Raw genomic sequence first — 25128 nt, forward strand, 5'->3', positions numbered from 1 at the left:
TTTTACGGGCTCCGGTTCTCCCAGGCTCCGCCCGACCACACCCGGCCCCGCCCCTCGGCGCGGTGCGCCCCCGCTTGGGGAGGGGGAGGGATCGCTGGGGCTGGGACCTCTGGCCAGGCCCCCTTCCAGCACCAGCAGGAGCAGCAGACAGGCCCCAGCACACCTGTGTACCCCACGCTTGCCCCGCCCTGCAGGGCACACCCAGTCCTGGGAGGGAAGGGACAGTGGCAGCCCCCAGCAAGGGCCACCATCCGGACAGTTCACAGGAGGCCCACCCAGTGTGAAATACCAACAGCCGCTATGAGCAAGCTCTCACTCTCACCATTTACTAACTGTAACCTTGGACCTCTCGCTGCGTGGGTATCCTCCTCTGGAAAAGGGGTGCTGTGAGGGTTCCGTAGGTAAAGTGCGTGGAGAGGCCTGGCACTATGTTAATGAGTAGCAGGTAAGTAGGGGCCTTGCTGGGCTGCGCTGCGTGCTGTATGGCCCTCACAACCAGCATGAAGTGGGATCCACATGTCCACTTAACAGGAGACAGGAGGCAGGAGGCAACCGACTTGCGCAAGGACCCCAGCGGGTGAATAACAAATGGTGATGCTGGCTTTTGACCCCCAGCAAGCTGTCGAATCTTTGTTCTTAAGCCAAACTGAGACCAAAGGATGAGAACTGCCAGGAGGGGTGTATGTCATACCAGCTCTGCCAGTGACTAACTGGGTGACTTTTGACAAGTCCCTGGAGCTCTGAGAGCCTGAGTCCTCATCTTAAGAAAGGGGACAATTATCTTCTAAGGCTATTCTATTAATGGCCTCAGGCCGGGTCACCCATAGGCAAGCTGAGCGTGTGCTGGAGGTGCCAGCACAACCGGGCACTGTAACTCTTGGGAGGAGTAATCTGATAATGCATAAAAAACACTGACGCGACCATGGGAGAAGTCTGGATTTTGTTGAGATTCTTCCTCTGTATTACAGCAATCAGTACGGTCTGTGCATTGCTGGGGAGAAGCAGGCCTTTTGCCCTTAGGACACTAAGATTTGGTCAGTGCTTAGGGTCCAGGATCTTAACTGAGTCTTGGAAGAGATAGTATGTGACAAACAGTTGGTGCTTAATAAGTGGTAATTAGAGTTGGCCCTTGAATGACTTGGGTTTGAACTGCATGAGTCCACTTACACATGGATATTTTTCAATAAATACTGTAAATGTATTTTCTCTTATGATTTTCTTAACATGTTTTCTCAGGGAAATTTCTCAAGTGTAAGAATATAGCAATATATATATATATATATATAACAAAATATGTGTTAATGGAGTGTTTATGTTAATGGCTTCTGGTCAATAGTGAGCTATTATTTGGGAAAGTCAAAGTCATATTCTTTTTTTAAAAAATCTTTTTTTTTTTTTAATATATTTTATTGATTTTTTACATAGAGGAAGGGAGAGAGATAGAGAGTTAGAAACGTCGATGAGAGAGAAACATCGATCAGCTGCCTCCTGCACATCTCCTACTGGGGATGTGCCCGCAACCCAGGTACATGCCCTTGACCGGAATCAAACCCGGGACCCTTCAGTCTGCAAGCCGACGCTCTATCCACTGAGCCAAACCGGTTTTGGCTAAAAAATCTTTATTGTTGGAAGTATTATATAGGTCCTCCTTTTCCCCCCATTAACCTCTTCCAGCCCACCCCATCCCCCCTTCAAAGGCCTCACCACCCCACAGTCTGTGTCTCTGGGTGATGCATATATGCATACAAGGTCCTTGGTTGATCTCTTCCCACCCACCCTCCCCTTCTTCCCCCTGAGGTTCAACAGTCTGTTCATGTTTCTATGTCTCTGGGTCTATTTTTGATCATCAGTTTATTTGGTTCATTAGATTCCACATAAGAGTGAGATCAGCCCTAACCAGTTTGGCTCAGTGGATAGAGCATCGGCCTGCGATCTGAAAGGTCCCACGTTCGATTCTGGTCAAGGGCATGTACCTTGGTTGCGGGCACATCCCAAGTAGGGAGTGTGCAGAAGGCAGCTGATCGATGTTTCTAACTCAGGGGTGGGCAAACTTCTTGACTCAAGGGCCACAATGGGTTCTTAAACTGGACCGGAGGGCCGGAACAAAAGCATGGATGGAGTGTTTGTGTGAACTAATATAAATTAAAAGTAAACATCATTACATAAAAGGGTACGGTCTTTTTTTTTTTAGTTTTATTCATTTCAAACGGGCCGGATCCAGCCCGCGGGCCGTAGTTTGCCCACGGCTGTTCTAACTCTATCCCTCTCCCTTCCTCTCTGTAAAATATCAATAAAATATATATATATATTTTTTTAAAGAGTGAGATCATGTGATACATATCTTTCTCCGACTGGCTCATTTCGCTCAGCATAACACTCTCCAGGTCCATCCATGCTGTTGCAAATGGTAAGAGTTTTCTTTTTTATTGCCACATAGTATCCCATGGTGTAGATGCACTCATCTGCTGATGGGCACTTAGGCAGTTCCCAAATCTTAGCTATTGTAAATTGCGCTGCTATGAACATGGGGGTGCATATATCCTTTCTGTAGAGATAGATTTTTAACGGGGGATTGTCACTGTTCCTAACCCCAGCTTGTTCAAGGGTCAAGTGTACTGTGAGGAATGAGTCAGCACCCAGCATTCCCCAGGACCAGTGTGGTCACTGCCCAGTCCAGCTGCTACCCCACCCCCTCAGCCCAGGTGTGAAAACAATCTTGGGATTCCAAGGAGCTGTCTCAAGTTTGTTGTGGGCTCAGGTGTCTGCCTTAAAGAGACAGACCGAAGTTTGTGGGAAAGCTGGCTGGCTTGATGAGGAGGCCAAGGCCAGGCAGGAACCTGACCTGAGAGAAGCCGGGAGGGGGGAGAGTAAACACAGGACAGCAACACAGGGAGATGGAGGAGAGGCAGCCCCAAGGGGCCAGGAGCCTTCTCAGGCTCTGGCAGGTCTGCTCTCCTGTTACATCAGGTTCAGCCATGACCACGCTTACCCCCAACAGCTCCCTGGAGCATCAGCCAAGGCCCAGTCCCCAGCTCACTTGCCCCTACCTTACCTGTCACTCACTCCTCCGATGCACCCCCAACCTAACAATGGCCAGGCCTTTCACCCACTGGGCTGTTCTCACAGCCGCAAAGCAATAAGCATCACCCCCATTCTGCAGACGAAGACAGTTAATCCGGGGTCAGGACACCTGTTTAAGGTCAGGCAGCTACCCGCAGCGTAATCATGTTGCTGGGGGGAAGCAGGCCTTTTGCCTTAGGACACTAAGATCTGGTCAGTGCTTAGGGCCAAGGATCTTAATTGGGGCTTGGAAGAGGTAGTGGGGGAAAGGATGGGGGAAGAGAAGTTAACAACTACTGGGTCCTCGCTACGTGCCAGGGACTCTTGTTCATTCATCGTAACAGTTCTGCAGAGGCAGTGAATATGTCCTCTTTCTAGAAGGAAGAAATGGGGGGTCAGGGGGGAGGGTCAGTGGTGGAGTCTGGGGTGCCACCTGTGTCAGCATCCGCGAGTGAATCCTGGATGGCTCCACCAGAATATGAGGTCTACTGTGCAGGGGAGCACCCCTGGAGGTGGGGTACCCGGGAGAAGAGCCCGGAGCCTGGACTCCACCCTGTCTGGACCACTCTGGCTTCCAGAAGGGGCCTGAGCCAGGTGTGAGCTTGGTCGGGGTTGGCCATCCCCACTGGCCGCAGGGCACAGCCTCCAGTTTTGCAGTGGCCCAGACATCCCAATCGCGGCTGCCCGTGGCACCACTCTCTCACCCCTAGACAGTGGGTCTCACTGCCCAGGATGGACCCTTGCCATTCCCTTCACCCTGGGATCAGGCCTGCATTCTGTGCCCCAAACCCTCATTGAACCCTCACCCTTTATTCTCCCCTCCCCAGGGCTCTGCTCCCCTTTCCCTGTCGGACCGCATCCTGGAAAGGATCCCACGGCAGGAAAGCTGTGAGCCAACAGCGATTAAACTCCCCTGGTGCAGGGGCTTCCATCCATTGGCTGGTTGAACCGTCACCGTCCTGCGCAGCTGAGGGGAGGCGAGCTCAGGGCAGCAAGGCACCTCGCTGCAGGCCACACAGCAGACAGGGGAGGAACCGAGACCAGAACTGGGCCCACCCGGCTCCTTCAGGCACCACCAGTCAAGGTGAGGAGTAACAGTGGACAGAGCCCTGGGTCCCTGCAGGGAGGCGGCGATGTGGAAGGGGGTGGACAGTGGAGAACACACACTGTGAGCTTTTCACACTCTCGGGGCTGCCACCGGGCAGATGTCTTGGGCTTGGGTTCATCCTGTAGCCCCCCCGTTTCCTTTCCAGGGCCAGCAGGATTCCTGCAGGACCCCAGCGTGCATGGTTGGGCCCAATCTGAGTCCTCAGGACTAGACTGGCTGAGGGGGTCAAGCTCTGGCTGGGTGCAGCTGCAGCAGGGGTGGCTGGGACAAAGTGTGAGTCAGCATTTGCTGACACCCAGGCCCACCCATGCTCGCCAACAAAGCACGTCCTGTTGGGCAATGTGGGCTGACATTTAGATAACCTGACTGCTACCCATCCCCACCTCGGCCTGTTTCCTCCAACAGCCCAGGCCTGGAGCCTTTTGTCACGCTGGCTGAGTTGGGGCTGGTTTCTGAAAGGCCAGTCCCAGCGTACGTTCTAGACGCCCTGTGTCTCCTGCTGCTCCAGGACCGACCCGGGAAGCTGTGTGGGAAGGGACCCAGATAAGGAGCGTGGGCCTTTCCCACCTGCCGCAGGTCCTGCCCAGCCCCAGGGAGAGGCGAGAGCAGGTTCCGGCCCCTCAGAGACAGAGCCTGTGGGCAAGGAGGGCAAGAGCCCACAAGGAAGCAGAAAGCAGCAGAGCAGCCGCACATCCCACTGGTTTCTGCTGAGGCCCCAGTGCCAGAGCCACGGGCGGCAAACCGGGCAGGCGGTGGTGAGGGAAGAGCCGGTCTCCATCACCGCAGAGGGCCAACGCTCTGGCAGGCTGGGCTGAGGCGGGGGAGGCTGTGGCCCTGCCGGGCGCTCCAGGCCCGTGTGGCAGCCTCACAGCACAAGGGTCGGGGGTCCCTGGACGCATCCAGGAAAACAGCAGAAACACAGCATGGCCTGGAACTCCTGGGCCAGCCCGCATGACCACCTCAGTCTGGGCTTCAGACTGGCACCCTCCCGAGTGGCCTGTAACACGAGCCGGGCCCTGCTCTGGCCTCCTGGTGACTTTCCAAGGGGCCACTCGGGCCCTGCTCTGGCCTCCTGGTGACTTTCCAAGGGGCCACTCGGGCCCTGCTCTGGCCTCCTGGTGACTTTCCAAGGGGCCACTCGGGCCCTGCTCTGGCCTCCTGGTGACTTTCCAAGGGGCCACTCGGGCCCTGCTCTGGCCTCCTGGTGACTTTCCAAGGGGCCACTCGGGCCCTGCTCTGGCCACCTGGTGACTTTCCAAGGGGCCACTCGGGCCCTGCTCTGGCCACCTGGTGACTTTCCAAGGGGCCACTCGCACTTCCCAGAGCCAGCCCTGCACCGAGCCCTCACCCCTACCAACCACCATAGCTTCCAACTACTCGCATAGTCGCTCTACCCCCGGGTCTGGATCTTTGTTCCCCTTTGCTTCTGCTATTCCGCGGTGCAGCTAACGCACAGAAAAGGACACAGAGCATATCTGCTCCCTTTAACAAATCGTTAGCCAATGCCGGTATTACCACCACAGGTCTGCAGTGGAACCTGCCACTCCCACCCCCAGGCTTCCTATTCATCACACCCACCTCCTCCCCCCAAAGGTGATCGCTGTTGATTTCTGCAATAAGTTTTTCTAGTTTTACCACCGAAGCAGAGATTCCCAAGCAAGAATTTACTTAACTTTACAAGAATGGAGTCGCATTACTGGATGTTTCCATTGTTTGCTTGGTTTTGAGATTCTACCCTTGGACACAGCGAGTTCATGTTCACTGGCACTGACAGCCATTAGCTGCTCCGTTGGGGGCTGTTAAACACAAAACTGCTGTCCAGGTTCCCAGAGGTGTGGGAGTCCCTGGTCATAGCCCCCGGGAGAGTTGGACCATAGGGTGGGTTTCCAGTTTTGCTAGAAAACTCTTGTCTTTCCCCAACTGTCTTTACATCCCCACCAGCTGGGTATCAGTTCCTGTTGTTCCATTCCCTCATCAGCCCTTGGTAATGTCTGACTTAAAAATTTTTGCTAATCCAGTTTAGCAAAATAGCATCTCACTTGTATTTCTGACTCCAAGTGTAAACACCTTTCCACGGGTTTATTCATCATGTGGGTATCCCTCAGGGCTGCCTTACAATATATTTTTATTGATTTCAGAGAGGAAGGGAGAGGGAGAGATAGAACATCAATGATGAGAATCATTGATGGGCTGCCTCCCGCAGGCCCCACTGGGGATCAAGCCTGCACCCCAGGCATGTGCCCTGACCGGGAATCCAACTGTGACCTCCTGGTTCCTAGGTTGGCGCTCAGCCCGAGCCACGCTGGCGGGCCATTTGCTTGTCTTCACTGCAGTTTAGTCTGTGCCCTGGGGAAAGCCCTTTCGTTTCCGTGCTGCAAATATCCTTTCCCACTTGGCTTCGTCTTGCCCTTCACTGTTTACAGTATTTTTAGATGAACAGTTTCTATTAATGGAGTTGACCAACTTTTACTTCTTAAATTTTCCCTGAGATCATGAAACTCTCTCATATTATCCATTTTAGTATTTAATATCTGTCCATCTCTCCTGACCAGACTGTAAGTCCTCTTGTGACAGCAGAGGGGGTAACATCTGGACTCCGTTTTGACAGAAAGAACTCACCTTAGAGGCCCATTACTCCTTGCTTTCAGTAAAATTCCATGGTTCAAATTAACCGAACCACACCCTTAAAGGAAAGACTGTACGATAAAATAGTGGGGTTTTCTTTTCTTTTTTTTGGGGGGGGGGGTTCCCTCCAGTTGTGCCAATGAGTTATATAACTCAGAGTATGTCTTCACACATTGCGCTTAAAATATTCATGGCTTACCCTAGCCGGTTTGGTTCAGTGGATAGAGTGTCGGCCTGTGGACTGAAGGGTCCCAGGTTCAATTCCGGTCTAGGGCACAAGCCCAGGTTGTGGGCTCGATCCCCAGTAGGGGGGATGTGCAGGAGGCAGCCTATCAGATTCTCTCTCATCACTGATGTTTCTCTCTCTCCCTCTCCCTTTCTGAAATCAATAAAAATATATTTTAAAAATATATACTCACGGCTTTTTTTTTTTTAATATTGCACTTTGACCCAGCAATCACACCATGAACCTCTGACACAGGCTGGGGCAGAAAACTCGGTTAGTATCAGTGCTATAACATCCTTTCTGAACATCACATCCTGCAAAATAATTGTTCTGTCAAATGGTAACTAGAATATCTGCATAAGCATTATTTTATAGGCCCTTTGAGTGGTCCACTGACCCCGAAAATACCTTGGAATCAACCGTTGCCAGGTGACAATGGTGGGACAAGTGCCTCACCCTCATCCCCCAGCCCTGCACCCACGCCAAGGCCCGACATTAGCCGTCCACAAGGACCCTCTGGGGCTCGACTCCTCTTTTCTGCTCAACTCACTCGTGCACAAGCTCTTTTCAATAAACTCCATCTGCTTGATCGTGCACTGAGTTCAGTGCTCATTCCGACGACATGAGACTCAGGAACCTGACAGTGACGCACTGAGGAAAATTCTGGAAGCAATAGTTTCTCCTGTTCTCCTGAAGGAGAAAGTCGAGCAGGGCTGGGTGCTGCACAGCTAGCATGCCTTCCGGTCATTACCACAATCTCCTTTTCCAAGTGGGGAAACTGAGGCTCAGAGAGGCTGAGTGACATGGCCAAGAAACACAGGGCTCTCTGGTACATGGGGGTCCAAATGGTTTTGAGGGCCAGTCTGGGTACTTCCTACCAGTACGTCCATGAACATATTAGTCTCTCTGAGCCCTGGTTTCCCCCGATCCGTGAAAGAGACAACAGCTACTTATTGTGGAAGAAAAAGTGGTTGGAAAAATCTGAGCTGTGGGTCCGGTTCAGTGTTCGAGAACAGGATGGAAGGGCACCAGCGTGTAACTCACAGCCCGCCCGCTCTGCGACCCGGGTCTTCGCCTCCCTGAGAGAGCAGGGCAGAGGGCGGAGCCCCGCCCACTCCTCCAGAGGCCAGGACGCCGTGATTAACCCGTGAACTTCTACCCGTATCGGCTCCCCCTCTTCCTAATACCTCTGACTCCCACTGACTTTTCCACCAGGTGCTGCCTAGCCCAGCTGTTGACTCAACCGACATCTGGAACACCACAGCCCATCTGGATCCAGGAAGGGAGCAGCCCACACGCTCCCACGTTACTGAGGGACTGAAACACCCCAAGGCACCTGTCCGAGGCTTGCGTGACGAGGGTGGCTGTCCTCTGGAGGAGGAAGCTGCCAGTTTCGATCTGCACTGATAAGAGGTACGCAGACCTGATCAGTCCCTGGGAAAGTGGCGACTTCCAGCCCACCTGCTTTCAAACCACACAGCCCAGTCTTGGAAGGCCACTGACTTTATTGATTTAAAAAACTTTATATGGACAGTGACTGTTTTGCCAAAAGAGAAGCCAAACGTCATTAAACAGACCAGGGGGAGGGTAGGGGCCAGAAATCCACTCAGCAAAGCTGATTATTGACCTGAAACTGGCAGGGGAAAGAGGAGGGAGATGCATGCAAGAGTGAGGATTCCAAAAAAGTTGAAATGGTGAGGGGAGAGAACTCCCCCGAGACCCGGACATCGGTGGTGAGCAGACAGCAATCGCTTCCTTGGTAGAGGACAAGGGAGTAGCCCCCACTCAGCTGCAAACTCTGAAGACTCAAGGCTGGCGTTAGGGACGGGGGGCTCCCCAGAGAGCATCACAAGAAGGCGTCACACCACTCTCGAAGGCACCCAAAGCAGTCCCGGGACTGCTTGGCATTGGCGCCACATGTGTCCTTTAGCCATTCCCGGAAGAGGTCTTCGTCTTTCTTCAGCACCAGAAACTGGCCAAGGACCACGTAAGCCTGCAAAACAGGCAACGCACAGGGCGAGCTGCTCAGTGATCCGTGAAACTCAATCAAACCCCAAGAGCCCAGGACAGTGGTCGGCAAACCGCGGCTGCGAGCCACACGCGGCTCTTTGGCCCCTTGAGTGTGGCTCTTCCACAGAATACCACGTGCGGGCGCCCACGTACAGTGCGATTGAGACTTCGTGGCCCACGCGCAGAAGCCGGTTTTCGGCCTGGGCGAGTCTATTTTGAAGAAGTGGCGTTAGAAGAAGTGGGGGCACGTTCGCTGAGGTCGACCCCTCAGATTGAGGACGTTTTTGGCAAAGGCCAGCTTGGGAGTACCCTAATGAAGTTAATGACAATGTACCCACCTATACAGTTTAAGTTTAAAAATTTGGCTCTCAAAACAAATTTCAGTCGCTGCACTGTTGACATTTGGCTCTGCGGACTAATGGGCTTGCCGACCGCTGGCCTAGGAGGAAGGGCAGGCTCCGGGTCCCCTCCGCAGATTCTACGCCACTGCCCACCCCTGCGGGCACCTCACTGTCCTCCCTCCCGCCCCACCCCCAGCCCGCCCTCTCCCAGGGGCGCGCAGCCTCCCACACCTTGTCAAAGCCCCTTTCCTCCAGCTTCTTGCCCAGGACTTCGCCGATCCCGGCCAGGCTCCCCACTGGCTTTTCCCCCATGGGCTCTGCCACGAAGTCTCGGTGCTTTTGGGAGGTTGTCATCTTGATCAGGATTAATCTGGGAATCCCAAGGAAAGGTAGGTTAGGGCTGAACACCCGGAGGCCGAGGGCCCACTGGCCCAGGTCTCCTATTAGGAGAACGTTCAGCCCTGACTGGTTTGGCTCAGTGGATAGAGCGTCGGCCTGCGGGCTGAAGGGTCCCGGGTTGGATTCCGGTCAGGGGCATGTACCTTGGCTGCGGGCACATCCCCAGTGGGGAGTGTGCAGGAGGCAGCTGATGGATGTTTCTAACTCTCTCTCTCCCTTCCTCTCTGTAAAAAATCAATAAAATATATTAAAAAAAAAAAGAGAGAGAGAGAACGTCCAGCCAGCCACACGGTGGCTTACTCGATTCCCCTCATTTCACGGGTAAGAAAACGGAGGTCCAAGAAGAGTCTTCCCCGTCTCCCACTCTTCGAGAGAGCGCCCCTCCCCTGCCTGCGGGAAGTGTTTGGTGACTCGCCCCAGAGGAAAGGCTATCCTGCCTATGAGGTGGCGCGCGCGGGGCCGCGGGACAGTCCCCCTTCAGCAGCCGGCTCGCCCCGAAGGTGTCACTCCCTCTGTGACCTTGGCTGGGAAATGAGGACACTGACTGACCGGAACGGCCACAGGGCACGAAAAGCACAGAAAGGGTCCCTCCGCGCCCCGCCGCCCGGCTGCTCACAGGCGCCGGCCGCAGCGCGCACCAGCTCCCGCCCCGCCGGGTGCACGCCTGGCCCCGCCGCGCCCGCCAGCCCCGCCCCCAGCGCGCCGCCCCGCCCCCTCCACGCGCCGCCGCACCCACGCGCCGCGTCCTGCCGCCAAGCCCTCTCCAAGGGCGCAGGCTCCAGCCGGCTGCACCGCTTGCGCCCCCTCCCCCCTCCTCCGTGCACCTCCTCTGTTTCCCAGGCTGGGCCCTGCTCCGCGGCTGGCGCTCACCGGCAGTTCCAGCTCCCGTAACGGCTCCTCCCGCCGCCGCCGGCTGCTCCCGCCGATACCTCAACCCACTAGAACTTTCTCCCACTTCCGCTTCCGGGTCGCCTCAAGAGCCGCCTAAAAAAATTAAATTTGGCACTTCTAGCTGCTTAGAGCCATAGAGTTGAGGCGCTCTGGACCTCCACTTCAACCTTAGTAGACGCTCCTTTTCGGTCGACTCGCGGGAAGCCGGGCTGCCTTGTTTGATTTCTCTTCTCGGGCAGCATTTCCGGTCTCAGAGAAGAGGCCTCGGTGAAGAAAACTTTTTTTCCCCCGCTGCACGGCATCCGGAACTCAAGGACCCAGCGTTGGCCCACTTGGCGGCAGGAAGAGTTAGAGGGACGGACAAGAAAGGAGGAGGGTGGCCGGAGGCCTACGGCAGAGCGCCGGAAGTACTGCTCTTGGAAGGGTCCGACTCAGGCCGAACCGTGTCGGGCTTTTAGGAGTCGGGCAGGAACCGGAGACGTTGAAGACCTGAGTCCTAGCAAACTCCGCCGTCTAGCGCACCGGCAGGTTCATTTTCTGTGCTTTCATCGGCTCAGCCGCGAAGTGAGTCGTGGACCAGCCACTCCCTGCGTCCAGCCTCGAGAACGAACGGGATCGTCCCAGCGGCGCCGTTGGGAGAAGAGGGCCAGCAGGTAGGCGTGGGTCTCTCTCGGCGTCTTTTCCTCCGGGATAGGGGAGGAAGGCAGAAAACAACCGGAAGTAGCACTTGGGAGTTTTCCTTGGTAAACCGCCGGTGTTGGCGGTGCCAGTCCTTGTCATCTCAGAACTCGTCAGAAAGATAGCAGGTGCCCTGGACCGAGACCGCTCCCCTCGCCCTTTGATGGCCTCGAGGCGCTCCTGGCTGGACCTTGGCGGCGCTGTCCTCTCTGGCCTCTGCCTGTATTGTGTTGAGGCGGCGAGCATCTGTGTTGTGTGGCTGAGCTGCACTGGGGTGCACACGCATATCGAGGACGATACCGCTTAGTTTATCTCTTCCCGAGCGATTGCCAGGATGATTTATTTAGTTTTTATGTTATGCCAGTACTTAAGATAACATGAGTTATTTTTATGTGCCATACGCTGTTCTGAGTCCTTTGCTTACATCCTCTCATCCTAATAAATGTTCTGGGTTAGCTGTTATTTTTCTCGGAGGCCTAGAGAATTGAACAGTAAGGATTGTCAACCTGAAAACTTCCAAACCTGTGGAGAATTTTTTTTTTAATCTTTTTTAAAAAATATATTTTATTGATTTTTTACAGAGAGGAAGGGAAAGGGATAGAGAGTTAGAAACATCGATGAGAGAGAAACATCGATCAGCTGCCTCCTGCACACCCCCCACTGGGGATGTGCCCGCAACCCAGGTACATGCCCTTGACCGGAATCGAACCTGGGACCCTTGAGTCCGCAGGCCGACGCTCTGTCCACTGAGCCAAACGGGTTAGGGCAAAAACCTGTGGAGAATTTTTATAAGCATTTATTTGAGCCAAACTGACAGCAGATGCCAGGGAGCAAGATCTTAAACCCTCTGGAAGTTAATAGGTTTGCAGTTTCACTTATAAATTTGAACTTAAGGATGAAGCTAAGGAAGATTACAAAAGGGTGGGAGAAAGCAAGGTGGGGATTGGGTTACAGGATCGTTAATGAGATTATATGCTCTCTTGAGGGTCAGGACTTAAAAACCTTCCGTTAAAGAAGTTATAGGCCTGGGCCCTGGCCGGGTAGTTCATTTGGTTACAGCGCCGTTCGGACACACCAAGAGAGTGGGTTTGATCTCCAGTCAGGGCACATGCAAGAGGCAACCGATGAACACACAGCTAAGTGGAACAACAAATCGACATTTATCTCTTCCTTCTCTCTCTAAAATTAAAAAAAGTTACAGGCTTGGGGCGTGACTACCCACCATGACCTGCCCAGTTAGGAATTTATTTTTATTTTTATTTTTAAACATATTTTATTGATTTTTTACAGAGAGGAAGGGAGAGAGATAGAGAGTTAGAAACATCAATGAAAGAGAAACATTGATCAGCTGCCTCCTGCACATCTCCCACTGGGGATGTGCCCGCAACCCAGGTCCATGCCCTTGACCGGAATTGAACCTGGGACCCCTCAGTCCGCAGGCCGATGCTCTATCCGCTGAGCCAAACCGGTTTCGGCCAGTTAGGAATTTATTATCAGATCACCTTGTGAGGTCACTTTCCATACAACCCCCTTTTTTTTTGTTCACAGGAAATAGTCAAACTAAGATTTCAATCCACGCAATTAGATTTTAGAGCCACGTTCTTAACCAGGACACAGCCACTCCTCAGTAAAAGGTCCCAGCCCATCTTCAAAACAGTCCTGGGTTCTGATCCTGCCATCCGAGGAACTCAGGAGAGGGGGACAGCCGCTGCCTCTCACCACCCTGGCACAGGACCGGCATGTCTCAGGCCACCAAGAGGAAGCATGTGGTGAAGGAGGTGCTGGGGGAGCATATGGTGCCCTCTGACCACCAGCAGATCGTGAAGGTGAGTAGCATTGGGCATAAGCTGCTCTGCCCCGACCCCTCCACTCCTGTTGGAGCCCTGGGGTGGGGGAGAGGGCAGCCAGCTCAGTGGGTCTGTGAGGTGGCTGATGAGGCCAACTGGTTCTCGGTCTCCCGGACCAGGTACTCAGGACCCCAGGGAACAATCTGCATGAAGTGGAGACAGCCCAGGGGCAGCGCTTCCTGGTAAGCATGCCCTCCAAATACCGCAAGAACATCTGGATCAAGAGAGGTGAGAGGGGCAGCTCTCTAGGAGCTAGAACCATTTCCTGCGGCCTTGGCTTTCGCCACTGCAAGCTGGACTGTCTGGCCTCTCCTCTCTGCCTACAGGGGACTTTCTCATCGTTGACCCTATTGAAGAGGGAGAAAAGGTGAAGGCTGAGATCTCCTTCGTGCTCTGCAAAGACCATGTGCGCTCTCTGCAGAAGGATGGGCTCTGGTAGGTGGTCCCCTGGGTCATTGGCTGCAAGATTTCCGGGAGGGATTGACTTAGCTGTGAAATTAGGGGCGGAAAGATCATAGCATCCCAGGCAGGGACAGCTGGAAACAGCTTTTATGCTGAGAGATTTCTCTGTTCTTTCTGACCCTGGCTTTTCTCCTGATACAGGCCTGAGGCCTTTGAGGTGGCTGAGAAACACAATAACAACAGGAACAGGTGAGGTTCAAGCCTTAGGGTCGAGAAGACAGGAAAGGGGGTTCAAGCTCTAGTGCCTTGGGGAAATAGAGCCTGTCTTTCTCCCTGGTGAGAGCGCCTCAATATGTGACTCTGTGTGTGGGTAAATTCCGTGGGTGAAAATCCTGGCTTTGCCACGTGAATTGGGGACTGTGCACAGGTTACTTCATCTCTTAAGCCTGCATTTCCTCCCCTGTGAAATAGCAGCCTTGTGGGGATTAAAGGAGCGAATGCTCATAAAATTTGCTTAGTATAGTATTTGTATGCAGTGTGGGTCCATTGCATGTTGGTAAGTAGAACCCTTATTATTAAAACCAGTGGCTCTAGTAAACTTTTGAGGGTGGGGCTGGGGGTTGTCTTTAACCTGTTTTCCTTGGCCAAGTTCTCCTGCTGTTTGCTCCGACTGCCTGTCTGACTTGCTGAGCCCTGACTACGTGGCCACAGGGTCCTCCTTTTTGTGGGGATTTTCGTTTGCAGATCTTGCTTTCCCAGAAGGCACTGGGCTAACTCTGTCCTTTTCCCCCATGAAGACCAACTCAGCCAGAACTCCCAGCTGAGCCGCAGTCATCGGGAGAAGAGTCCAGCTCCGAAGATGACTCTGACCTCTTTGTTAACACCAATCGTAGACAGTATCACGAGAGCGAGGAGGAGAGCGAGGAGGAGGAGACAGCCTGAGGCTGCAGGGCCCACTTTTCCCCCTCTGACCTTGGACACCTCCAGGGTGCTCTGCAGATCTTCCCCCCAGTGGGGACAAGGCAGGATCCTCTCTGAACTGACCTTCTGACCCAGGAGAATTAAACCCCTGGTGGGTGGTGACTTGTGCTAGTGTCCGAGTGGCTCTCTGGAGGGAGAAGGGACCTGTGGTACAGTTAAAAACTGCTCCTTGGTAGGTCTCATGGGCAGGAAATAGGGAATGGCTGGACATTTTGAATGAATTTAAATTGAGGGAGCTAAGGTTTCCTAGGCTCTCCCTCTCTCTCCTCTCTCCTCTCTCTCTCTCTCCGTCTCTCTCATTGGGCACTTAGTCAGTGGCGGGCCCTGTGCTGTCTCTCCTTGCATGTACTTGATAAGTGGGAACAGTCCCACTTTATTGCCTGCTCGCAGCCAATCCTGATTCAGGCTTTCAGGATCACAGCCATAGGACTAGTCCCCCGTTGCCTCTAAGAAACACTCAGGATGAATTTCATATACCTCGTGAGCTGATTTCCCTGCATTTCTAGTCACCATGCCTGCAGGAGTGCCCACCTCCCTGCTGCTGTGTGCATCCCCTGGTTGCTGGACCCTTGTGGCAACTTAGACCATCATTCCTCAGCCCTCTTGTAAAACACATCATCCCACTTATCTCTCTCTCTTTTTTTTTAACCTCTGGCTATACGTTACTCCTCATTGCTGGCGTTGACCTTGTAGTCTCTCCTCAGACTAGAAGAGTTTATCTCTTGGCTTAGAGTCTTTTACCTCTGCTTAGTCATTTTCTACATCCCATGGATGGGCCTGTTCAGCACTGTGGCTCTTTAGTTCCTTGATAATCCCCATTACTAATGCGGGTCTTCTATTCCAGGCCTGCTGCCTACATCTCTACTCCCTGGACCCCTGATATCAGTAGAAATTGTAGTACCTTTAGAAGTCAAATACCTGTACAATCACCGCCTTCTGGCTTACTTATTTACTTGCTCAACTACCCCTTCTGCAGAAATTCTTTATTTTTATCCTCCAGCTCCACCACATTCCCACCATTCTATCTCTGCTTTCCTCCTTCTGCAACTTGGATTCCATGGCCCACACCCTTCACTCCCTTGTCTTCCTTCATTGTATTCAGCTACTAAAACCTAACCCCAGCCAATCCAATCATTCACCTCTGTGCCTGTAACTATTAGAGAAAACCACCAACTGGGCTCACTTGTTTTACCTTAAATTTATAATTGTAAACCTCAAACAAACCCTCAGCACTGCCTAGCAGATCAACTCTGGGGTGCATTTTGAAACTTCTTATCTTGTCTACCTATTCCCTCTTCCCCTGCTAGTTACCACAGCTTATACTTCATTAAGAAAGAGTGGGCCACCCTGACTGGTGTGGCTCAGGTGGTTGGCGTGCCGTACACCAAAGGTGGTGGATTGAATTCTTGGTCAGGATACATACCCATGGGGCAGGTTTGATCCCCAGTCGGGGATTGAGGGAGCTAAGGTTTCCTCCCTCAATCCCAACTGATCCATGTTTCTCACATGGATGTTTCTTTCTCCCCTCTCTCTAAAAATCAATAAAACTATATGTATCTCTACATATAAAAGACTAAGCGACCATTCAACCAGCCATTAGGTATGACATGCACTGACCATCAGGGGGCAGACGCTCAACATAGGAACTGCCAGCTGTGGTGATTTGGCAGCAGCGGTTCTTGGGTGAAGTACCCGAGAAATACGTTAATAGCAATATTAACATATTTCTTCTAATTAATTTCCTTTCAATGTGCACAGATCTGTGCACCGGGCCACTAATACACACACACACACACATTTATTATTTATTTTTCTAAAGAAAATAAGAAATAGTAGGCCCTTGGTGAGAATTCACACCTCCCCTTTACCAACCCTACATTGTCTTCATGGATCTTCCTGTCTTTTTTCCTTTCCATTGTAATCCAATGGGACTTCAACCTTTCCACATGTATCTGCTCCTCTCCTCACTTTCTATTATGTTGCTTAGTCTAGCTTTAAATATATACACATATATATGTATTTGTGTGTATGTGTACATACAGATGTTTAAAATATATATAGAGAGAGAGCCCTAGATGGTTTGGCTCAGTGGATAGAGCATCAGTCTATAGGCTGAAGGGCCCAAGGTTCGATTCAAGTCAAGGGCACATGACTGAGTTGTGGGCTCGATCCCCAGTGTGGGGCATGCAGGAGGCAGCCAATCAATGATTCTCATCATTGATGTTTCTATCTCTCCCTCTCCCTTCTCAGAAATCAATAAAAATACGTTTTAAAAAAGAATGAAAAAATGTATATATACACACAAAGAGTAAACATCAGATGAGGTAGAGATGTGTATTAATTCGTTTGAAGTTTATTTTTTATGGGAGATAGCTAACTTTTTCCCCTAAAGTTGTGGCCACTTGTCCCTCTATCATGTATTGAATGGTTCATTCTTTCCTCATTGCTTTAGGATACCTTTTAAAATAAACTCTATTCCTGCATATATGTGGGTCTCCTTGGAATTTCTAATCTGCCATGTTTATCTGTGTACAGAACACATTCTGTAGCATGATTGATACAGCTCCCTCACCCCTGCCCCTGTTCCTGGAACATTTCATAGTTTCATGTCTTTTCTGACATAAGAACTTTAGAGTGGATTGTCAGTTTTCATTTCAAAGTCCTGTTGAGATTTTCATTGGCATGAATTTAAATCTCATAGTTTGATTTGGAGGAAAGTACTATCTTAAGACTTATGAATCTTCTTATCCAAAAATGAGGTTATGTTTGTCCTTTTGTAAAGTGTTATTTTCATGTGGGTCTCTAATGTTTCCGGTTCAGTTTAGTCTCAGGAATCTGAGAGTTATTTGTTGTTATGAATAGGTCTTTCAAAATTACATTTCTAACCGTCACTGGTGTGTAGGAAAGCTGTCCATCTTTGTGGGATCACCTAATCTAAATGAATTCTGATTCTCTTGCTGACAAAAGAGTAAAAATCTGCTAGAGGTAGGTTTACCTGATCCTTTATGCTCATTTCTGTTCTTGAATTGTAGAGGCCAGGACCTCCAGTATAATGTTGAGTGGCACCCTTATTTGTTCCTCTCTTAGCAGGAGTAGTTCTCGTGTTTTCTTGCTTTAGGTTTCTCACAGATAACCTTCATTAGGCTGAAGGTATCTCCTTCCGTTCTAGCTTACTGAGGGGTTTTTCTTCACTCAACACATCATGATGAATTTCTACATCTATTGAGATAATCAAAAGATTTTGTTTTATTGTATTGATTTTCATTAATAGATTCCCTAATATGGAACCATTCTCACATTCTGATGTAAACCCTGCTTGATTTTATAATATTTAGTTAGGATTTTTATATCTTTCAGGCAAATTTCACTTTTTTTAAATTTTATTTTTAGAGACAGGAAGGGAGAGGGAGAGAGAACATTGATATGAGAGGGAAACAGGGAAACATCGATCCACTGCCTCCTGCACACCCCCTACTGGGGATTGAGCCCACAGACCGGGCTTGTGCCCTGACCTGGAATAGAACCAGCGACATTTCAGTGCACAGGATGCCCAACCAACTGAGCGACACCAGCCAGGGCTCACCTTTTGTTTTAACGATCTGAGCTCCCTATCCCATTGGAGAACAGTTACGCTGGCATTTAGAACTGGTTTAGGAACATTTCACCTTTTTCTTCAGGTTTGAATTTGTAGAAAAGGAATTATTTGTTTCTTCAAAATTTGGTGAAATTTATTTATAAAAACATCTGCACTTAGGCATTCCATCCAAGTTTTCTATCCTGGAGTCAATTTTGATAACTTTTTTTAAAGAATCATTTTATGTATAGTTAAGGTTTGGGGAGGCAAAATGTCATGTGTAGTAATTGGCATAAGTGACAAAATCTCACTTGCGTTAGAATCAGACAAGCTCATTGGCCTGCGATCTGAGAGCGGAGCTTTAGGCAGAGCTGACCCAGGGCCAGCGTGGTTCCTCGGGGCTCTCATTGTTTCTCTGCTTCTCTGGTTGATGGGTCCCTTACTGCCTACAGGAGGCTCCCCTTTCCACTCAGTCCTTACAAAGAGTTCTTTCCTCGTGATTCATGTATTTCCAGAAAGAACAGTTGTCTTGCTCAGTCACCTGCCCTCTCTTGGGCAATCACTGTGGCCAGGGCTGAGGAGGGAGTTAGGGAGCTGAGGGGAGGCAAGATGAGCCACCCCTGATCCGTATGACATGTTTCCCATGGAATAGAGGTTGTCCCAGAAAAAGGGAAAGGAGGGAGAGCAAATCAGACCAGCAGGTATCCGTCCCGGTTTCTGTATTTTCTTTGACTAGCTTTGCAAATGCCTACTTTATTGGCCTCTTCCTGTTTCTTTGGGTTTATTTTCTGATTTCTATCTTCTGAGTTGTATGTTTTGCTAATTTAATTTTTTTTCTTTTTTTTAAAATATATTTAGATCTGTAAGTTTTCCTGTGACTGCTGCCCACTGTGTGTGATATTTTTGGCATTGTGTCTGTCAGCTTGGCCTTACGTTTTCTCCAGTTCTCAATGATTCTGTAACTCACCTAATAGACTCTTTTTTTCCTCTGAGACCTTTTCATGTCTACTTCTCCATCTATTAGCCACTTAGCTCCTGGGGATTGTAGCTCAGAATCTTGATGGAGGTAGAGTCCTTGTATTCTGCATGCTTCTCCCCTTTTCATTCTCTGAAGCTGAATTCCACCCGTTTCTCAACTCTGGTAGAATCCGACTGTGTGAATAGACCTTCCAGAATGAGCTGAGTGTTGTAAGGGCCCCCTTTCCCTCCCCAGTGCCATGGACAAGCCTCATGACTGGTCACCTCACAGTATTGACCCCTCCTGCAGTCAGGCTTGCGATTTGTGGCCCTCAGGCTCTGTACCTCTGTCCCTTTAGGACCAACCTTCTCAGCCAGGCTATTTCCACTATTTCTCCCCGCAGCCTGGCTCCCTTTCTCCCCGGTCATCCAGCCACCCATATACAAGGTGGGCAAAAGTAGATTTACAGTTATGAGTACACAGAAGTTTATTCTTGTATTATTATTTATTAATTGCATTGTTTTCCATACAAACAACTGTAAACTTACTTTTGCCCCATCTTGTATGTGTACCAAGGAGCACACTCGACAATCCAAGTTAACCACATGGGTTTTCTCCTTTAAATCTGAAAATGTGGTGACATCTGTGTGTGGGGGGGAGGGGGGGGGGGAGATACCTTGACACAGTTTCCCACATTAAAACATCCTTGCATTCCTGGAATAAGAATCATGACATTTTTTCAGTATGTTGCTGGATTTGTTTTTCTGATATTTGGGACACTTTTGCACTCAGGTTCCTAAGTGAGATGGCTTGAGCTTTTCCTTCCTGTGCTGCCCTTGTCTGGTTTTTATATTAAGGTTATGCAAACCTCCTAAGATAGACTATTCTCTATTATTTATTTTCATTACATGTGTTCATGTTAAGATTGGAAGTTTGCATTTCTTAAATTTTTGATAAAACTTTAAAACCAAAGTGCCTGATATTTTGGGGATGATGAGTAGATTTTTAACTCTAGGTTTTTATTAATAATAGATTGCTCTGTTCTTGAGTCAGTTATTTTTTCAAGGAAAAATATTTTTGTAGTTTCTCATTTTTTATTTGTGGTTTCAAATTTATTGACACAAAATTGTTTATAGAATCGCTTATGTTTATAGTCTTGACTGTACCCAGGTTATGTTTTCTTATTTACATGTAATATTATTTATTTGTTATTTCTCTCTTTTTTATCCTGTCAGCCTTGGCAGAAGTTTATTAGTCTACTAGTGCCCTGGTGCACGGATTTGTGCACATTGAAAGGAAATTCATTAGAAGGTGGCTGGCGGGGCGGGACTGGGTGACACAGGCCGGACATGCCCTGGAGCCAACCTCCTGCAGTCCCTCCCCTGGCTGGCCACACCTGGGGCCACGGCTTGAAGGTCGTCTGCGGTGTGAGTGGGGTCCCTCTGCCTGGCCTGCAGGGATCTGGCTGAAACCGGCTCTCCTACATCCCCTGAGGGGTTCCAGATTGTGAGAGGGTGGTTCTTGGATGACACCCCAAAATCGGGCTCCCTCCTCTCTGGTTCCAGGTGCACCTGAGAACCACAACTGCAGCTCGGCAGCTCCTGCGTTGAGCATCTGCCCCCTAGTGGTCATTGCACGTCATAGGTACCGGTTGGACTGTCACTTAGGCTTTTATATATATAGATTCCAAGTACCAAATTTTTGTTGCCATTCCTCTTTACTGTTAGCTTCCTCATATTTTTAAAATTCCTGCTCTTGCCGTATTTCCCCTATACTTATATTCTTTGGGTTTATTCTGTGGTTTTCTAACCTTTTTGGTAGGTTACTTAATTAGCTCATTAATTTTCAGCTTTACCTCCTTGCACACCCCAAACTAGAGGGAATTTTCAAACTTAAAGAAAAGATTAAAATTGTAAAATAAGTACCTGTAATACCCTTCATGAGGGCCCCTGTGAGGAGCCGGCACGACCATGGCATACTCAGCACCAGGGCACCTTATATGCCATGCCAGCTCAGCCTGGTTCAGTGACCCTGAGTGGGGGTGGTGAAAGGCTTAGAAAAGACAGACAAGAGAATGAGCTGGGTCTCGGTGGGACGCTGCCCCTCTGATGGACAGCGCCCGTGCCCACAAGCCGTCTCTTTATTTTATAGCAGATGCCACGAGGCAAAGTAGGGGAGTGATCAAGATGTTTACAACATTCTCGTGGGTTTCAATCCTACTCAACTACATGCACCTGAACTCTATCAAGACCACATCACTCAGGCATGTGGGGCCACATGTTCGGACCATAGGTTCAAGCTCACAACTCCAGCTGTTGGCTATCATTGTGCTGGGAAGGCTCTGCCCTCCAGCCGGGACTTGCACGTGGCAACGAGAGGACTGTGCCCTCTCCTCAGTCTAAGGCTTGAACCTGTCCAAAACTCTGTAACCGTGCCCCATAGGCCCCGATTTATAACATTTGCCATATTCATTTTTCTGTAAACACAACACACATAGCTTTTTGGGGGTTTTTGTTGGTTTTTTTTGGCTTAAACAACAGCAGTTTATTTTTTTCTAATTCTGAAGGCCAAGGCCTAAAGTCCAAGATCAAGGTGTCAATAGGTTTGGTTTATTCTGAGGCACAACGCACATAGTTTTAATTTAATCATTATATCTCTTTAGTCTCAATTTAGAACAGAAGACACCTTAATGTTTTCTGTTCTTTATAAAATGGACTCTTGGCAAGTTCAGGCCAGTTATGTTATAAAACTGTCCTGCGATTGGGTTTGTGTGATTGCTGTTGTGTGCTCAGATTTGGGTCCATTTTAGCAAACAGCCTAGAGCTGATGTGTGCTTATTGCAGCTCCCGAGGCGTGTGGTTTCCTCAGTAGGAACCACTGTCATCACTAATGTCACGGAAGTCAGGACACCAGCAGTGGCTCACGTTGGTACAAGACACGCCAAAGGCCCTGTGGAAGTTGTAAAGGCGCATTGCCTGCCTTGCCTGGTGACACGGGAAAAGGCATTAGCAACGGCTGGCGCTGTCTCCTGAGTGCCAGCGCTGGCGGGCTTTTTCCAGTCGCTGCCATGATAGCCTGACGACGCTCAAGTACCCACTCGGTTTGTAACCCTTGCTGGTTCACAGTGAGGCGCCAAGTACCAGAAACCGCTGTTACTAGCCATCCGGGTTGTTGAGCATGGAACAGTGCTGGGTCTGTTCTCATTCATTCCCAGAGAAGCCCACTCTTCTCCTCTTATCCCGGGTGTGCCCTGTGGTCCCGCCGCATGACCTTGGCGGGTGTGAGGAGTAATCATTCCTGGCTCCATGGTCAGCAGACATTGACAGAAGCTTCCGCCAGGGGTCGCAGTAAGCACGCTCAAGCGGAACCTCAGCCACTGTCCCCGCGCTGCACACCCAAACCACCATCCCACTTCCAGTCTAGGGCAGCAGTCTGTCCGACCAAAGGGTCCAGCAGCAATTGTGCCTGGTCCACCGCTGGTAGCACAGGTCCACGTCCCCACCGGGCCGTCACTCACCAAGGCCCCTCAGCCCCTCCCCCCAGGCACACAGACTGCTCAGGGACCCGGGAGAGGGGTGGGAGCTGCCCTAGTCTTTCCCAGACCAGGTGCGGGGGCCTCACACTGCACTGTCCATGGCTGAGCGTATCTCACCGCCGCCGCCACCGCCGGAAACACTGCTTCAGAAAACAGCACGGGGCTCAGAAGGCTGTGGGACACGAGTGGGCGGAGGGGCTGAGACCTCAGAACTCGAATCGCTGAAGGGTCTTCTCCCCGGGGACCGCCTCACCCTCTATGTCAGTAGCTCCCCTTCTAGAAACTGCTGAAGCTTTCGGATTCATCCCTCTTTGCTTCATCTCTGAACTTCCAAGTGCCTTCCTCTTTCATGTAGGTCCCATAATTCAGCATTTTACTCCCATAATTTAGCACTTCGGCAATCAGGTCTCTTATCAATCCTATATATTACCTGTGGCCACAGATAGCTTTGTAGAGGAGGCCTCTGTAGTAAGGTCCTCCCCTTTTTTGGTCCCCCTTTCTGTCCACAGCTGACATTTTGGGGGGACCCCTCCTGTCTCTCTTCCCTACTCCCCAAGACAGTGCATATATTGGTACAAAGGGAAATTGGCTTCTCTAAGTGTCCCCTAGAGCAGGTGCACAGAGGACAGAAAGGCCAGGCATCTGAGGAAGGGAAGGTAATGTGGTGTGTTAAGTCTAGAAGGTATGGGGCCTGGAATGCCAGGCTAAGGGATTTGGGGACCAGAATCCCCTGAGATGGCAGGAACTGGTGCCTCAAGAATCAGGGAAGGGGTGTGGCCCAATTGGCTGGGACCCAGCCTGCTAGAGTGGAGGCCCTGGGTGAGGCCAACTCCATCTTCCTAGGGTGTTCGAGTCTCAGAAATGCCCAAGGGGGAGCCACTTTGAGTCTGACCACAGCCCTGTGAGCGAGGTCAGCCACCCCATCCTATACCAAGGCAAAGATATTCAGACCAGCAGCATATGGGAGTTTATCACCAACAGACACAAGGGGCTTCTGGAAGATGGACCTCAGAAAGAATGAAAATGACCCAGAGGAGAGAACTAAAAAGCAAGAAGGAACGAGGAGCAAGGTCATTAATGATTATGCTAATTTGGGGGTGGTCCTTAAAGTCAAGAGATGAATATCCACCATTTATCCTGTCTACTGTTGATGGACATTTGGGTTATTTCCCGTTTGGGACAGTTATAAATAGTGCTGTTCTGAACATTCCTGTTTGTGTCTTTGGCTGAACATATGTACATTTTCCTGTTGCTAAGCCAACATTTTTTAGCTCTCCTGAAACCAAGTTTTATAATGGAAATTTTAAAACACTCATAATGAGATAATGAACCCCTGTACCCATTACCATCTTCAATAACTATCAACATCTTGCTAGTCCCTTCTCCCCATATTTCTTGATTTTTTAAAAAATATATTTTATTGATTTTTTACAGAGAGGAAGGGAGAGAGATAGTTAGAAACCTCGATGAGAGAGAAACATCGATCAGCTGCCTCCTGCACATCTCCTACTGGTGATATGCCCGCAACCCAGGTACATGCCCTTTACCAGAATCGAACCCGGGACCCTTCAGTCCGCAGGCCGAGGCTCTATCCACTGAGCCAAACTGGTTTCGGCTTGATATTTTTTAATATTGGAGTAACTGAAAGTAAATCCCAGATCTCATCACACCCTTCTATTTGTGTATATATGGTAATACACATATATATGTATTTATTGAAGTAATGAATGTTCTCAACTATGCTATACACCAGCCCCGGAAGTCTGAGATCATGCCCCCATTTTGCAGATAAGAACACCGAGACTCCATGCTAAGTTACTGCCCGAGGTCAGCCAGAGTAAATGGAAAAGCACCCAGCTGGCTCGCCCCCAGGCTCCAGCAGAGTTCACTGACCCTCACTCACACCACCCTCCTTGGAGGCATTGCTGCCCCAGTTCCCAAGGGTCCGGGAAATACTGCTGGTGGGACCTCACCACTGAGCAGCAGAGCTGAGTGCACCTTCTCCCTGGGGGCTCAGGCCTCAAAGGATTCAGGGGTCCCTGACCCTCCTACCTCCTAGGTGCTGAGCTGACTTGTTGCTGCCTCCCTGCCAGTCAGGTGGGCAGGCCGTCTGGGGAGGTGTTAGCATGCATCAGGGCAGGGGAGGGCAAGCACCTGCCTGGGCGTCAGCAGCCACAGGACAGAAAAGAAAGCAGGCAGATGGTACCAACCAGGAGGCCTGTCTCTGAAAGACCTTCCAAGTTCCCGGTTCACCATTTACTGTCTACCCAGTCGCTAGGGTCAGAACTGAGAGGAATTCTGGGCCAAACCTGGTCAGGTCAGGTCGGTCCATTGTTGCTGTAGACATTTCTTGCTCCGACGAGGGAGACAGCCTCTGAACAGGCCATTTCCTGCAGCAGATGAAGCATGAGCTTTGACGCAAGCTTAGCCAGGGCCAGCGCCACAGTGCCAGGGACCCTGGCTGCCTGTCAACACCAGACGGGCCTCAGGCTT

General features: G+C 50.5%; 2 protein-coding genes, 1 long non-coding RNA gene and 1 other non-coding gene across 5 annotated transcripts; 2 read left to right on the forward strand and 2 right to left on the reverse strand.

The window, feature by feature from the left end:
* The first annotated feature begins 3818 nt into the window (after positions 1–3818).
* Positions 3819–8799, forward strand: LOC118665276. Its single transcript, XR_004970604.1, has 2 exons — positions 3819–4144; positions 8235–8799. It is a non-coding gene; the product is annotated as an uncharacterized LOC118665276 (long non-coding RNA).
* Positions 6923–7030, reverse strand: LOC118665590. Its single transcript, XR_004970692.1, has one exon.
* On the reverse strand, positions 8711–10774 carry BANF1 (BAF nuclear assembly factor 1). The gene is made up of 3 exons (XM_036326581.1): positions 10640–10774; positions 9602–9740; positions 8711–9012 (listed from the first exon to the last, which is right to left on the reverse strand). The coding sequence occupies exons 2-3, from the start codon at positions 9722–9724 to the stop codon at positions 8866–8868; spliced, it is 270 nt and encodes an 89-aa protein (XP_036182474.1). The 5' UTR covers positions 9725–9740; positions 10640–10774; the 3' UTR covers positions 8711–8865.
* A 244-nt stretch (positions 10775–11018) lies between these two features.
* On the forward strand, positions 11019–17055 carry EIF1AD (eukaryotic translation initiation factor 1A domain containing). Of its 2 annotated transcripts, none has more exons than XM_036326579.1 (6): positions 11019–11313; positions 12887–13164; positions 13305–13413; positions 13512–13620; positions 13789–13836; positions 14332–17055. In XM_036326579.1, exons 2-6 carry the CDS (start codon positions 13078–13080, stop codon positions 14636–14638), a joined length of 660 nt encoding a protein of 219 aa, XP_036182472.1. In that variant the 5' UTR covers positions 11019–11313; positions 12887–13077; the 3' UTR covers positions 14639–17055. The 2 variants fall into 2 exon arrangements, with proteins under 2 accessions (XP_036182472.1, XP_036182473.1); XM_036326580.1 differs by having other exon boundaries at positions 14385–17055.
* Positions 17056–25128: the final 8073 nt, after the last annotated feature.

Source organism: Myotis myotis, unplaced genomic scaffold (genome assembly GCF_014108235.1).
Source record: "Myotis myotis isolate mMyoMyo1 unplaced genomic scaffold, mMyoMyo1.p scaffold_m19_p_10, whole genome shotgun sequence".
Lineage (NCBI taxonomy): Eukaryota > Metazoa > Chordata > Mammalia > Chiroptera > Vespertilionidae > Myotis > Myotis myotis.

What these genes read in the sequence shown, in the direction of transcription:
- BANF1 (XM_036326581.1), bottom strand. Translation starts at nt 9,724, where the DNA reads ATGACAACCTCCCAAAAGCACCGAGACTTCGTGGCAGAGCCCATGGGG. An exon ending in AGGAAAGGGGCTTTGACAAG is followed by an intron (nt 9,013 to 9,601) that starts GTGTGGGAGGCT and finishes CCTGTTTTGCAG; the next exon opens with GCTTACGTGGTCCTTGGCCA.
- EIF1AD (XM_036326579.1), top strand. Translation starts at nt 13,078, where the DNA reads ATGTCTCAGGCCACCAAGAGGAAGCATGTGGTGAAGGAGGTGCTGGGG. An exon ending in ACCACCAGCAGATCGTGAAG is followed by an intron (nt 13,165 to 13,304) that starts GTGAGTAGCATT and finishes CTCCCGGACCAG; the next exon opens with GTACTCAGGACCCCAGGGAA. An exon ending in GAACATCTGGATCAAGAGAG is followed by an intron (nt 13,414 to 13,511) that starts GTGAGAGGGGCA and finishes CTCTGCCTACAG; the next exon opens with GGGACTTTCTCATCGTTGAC.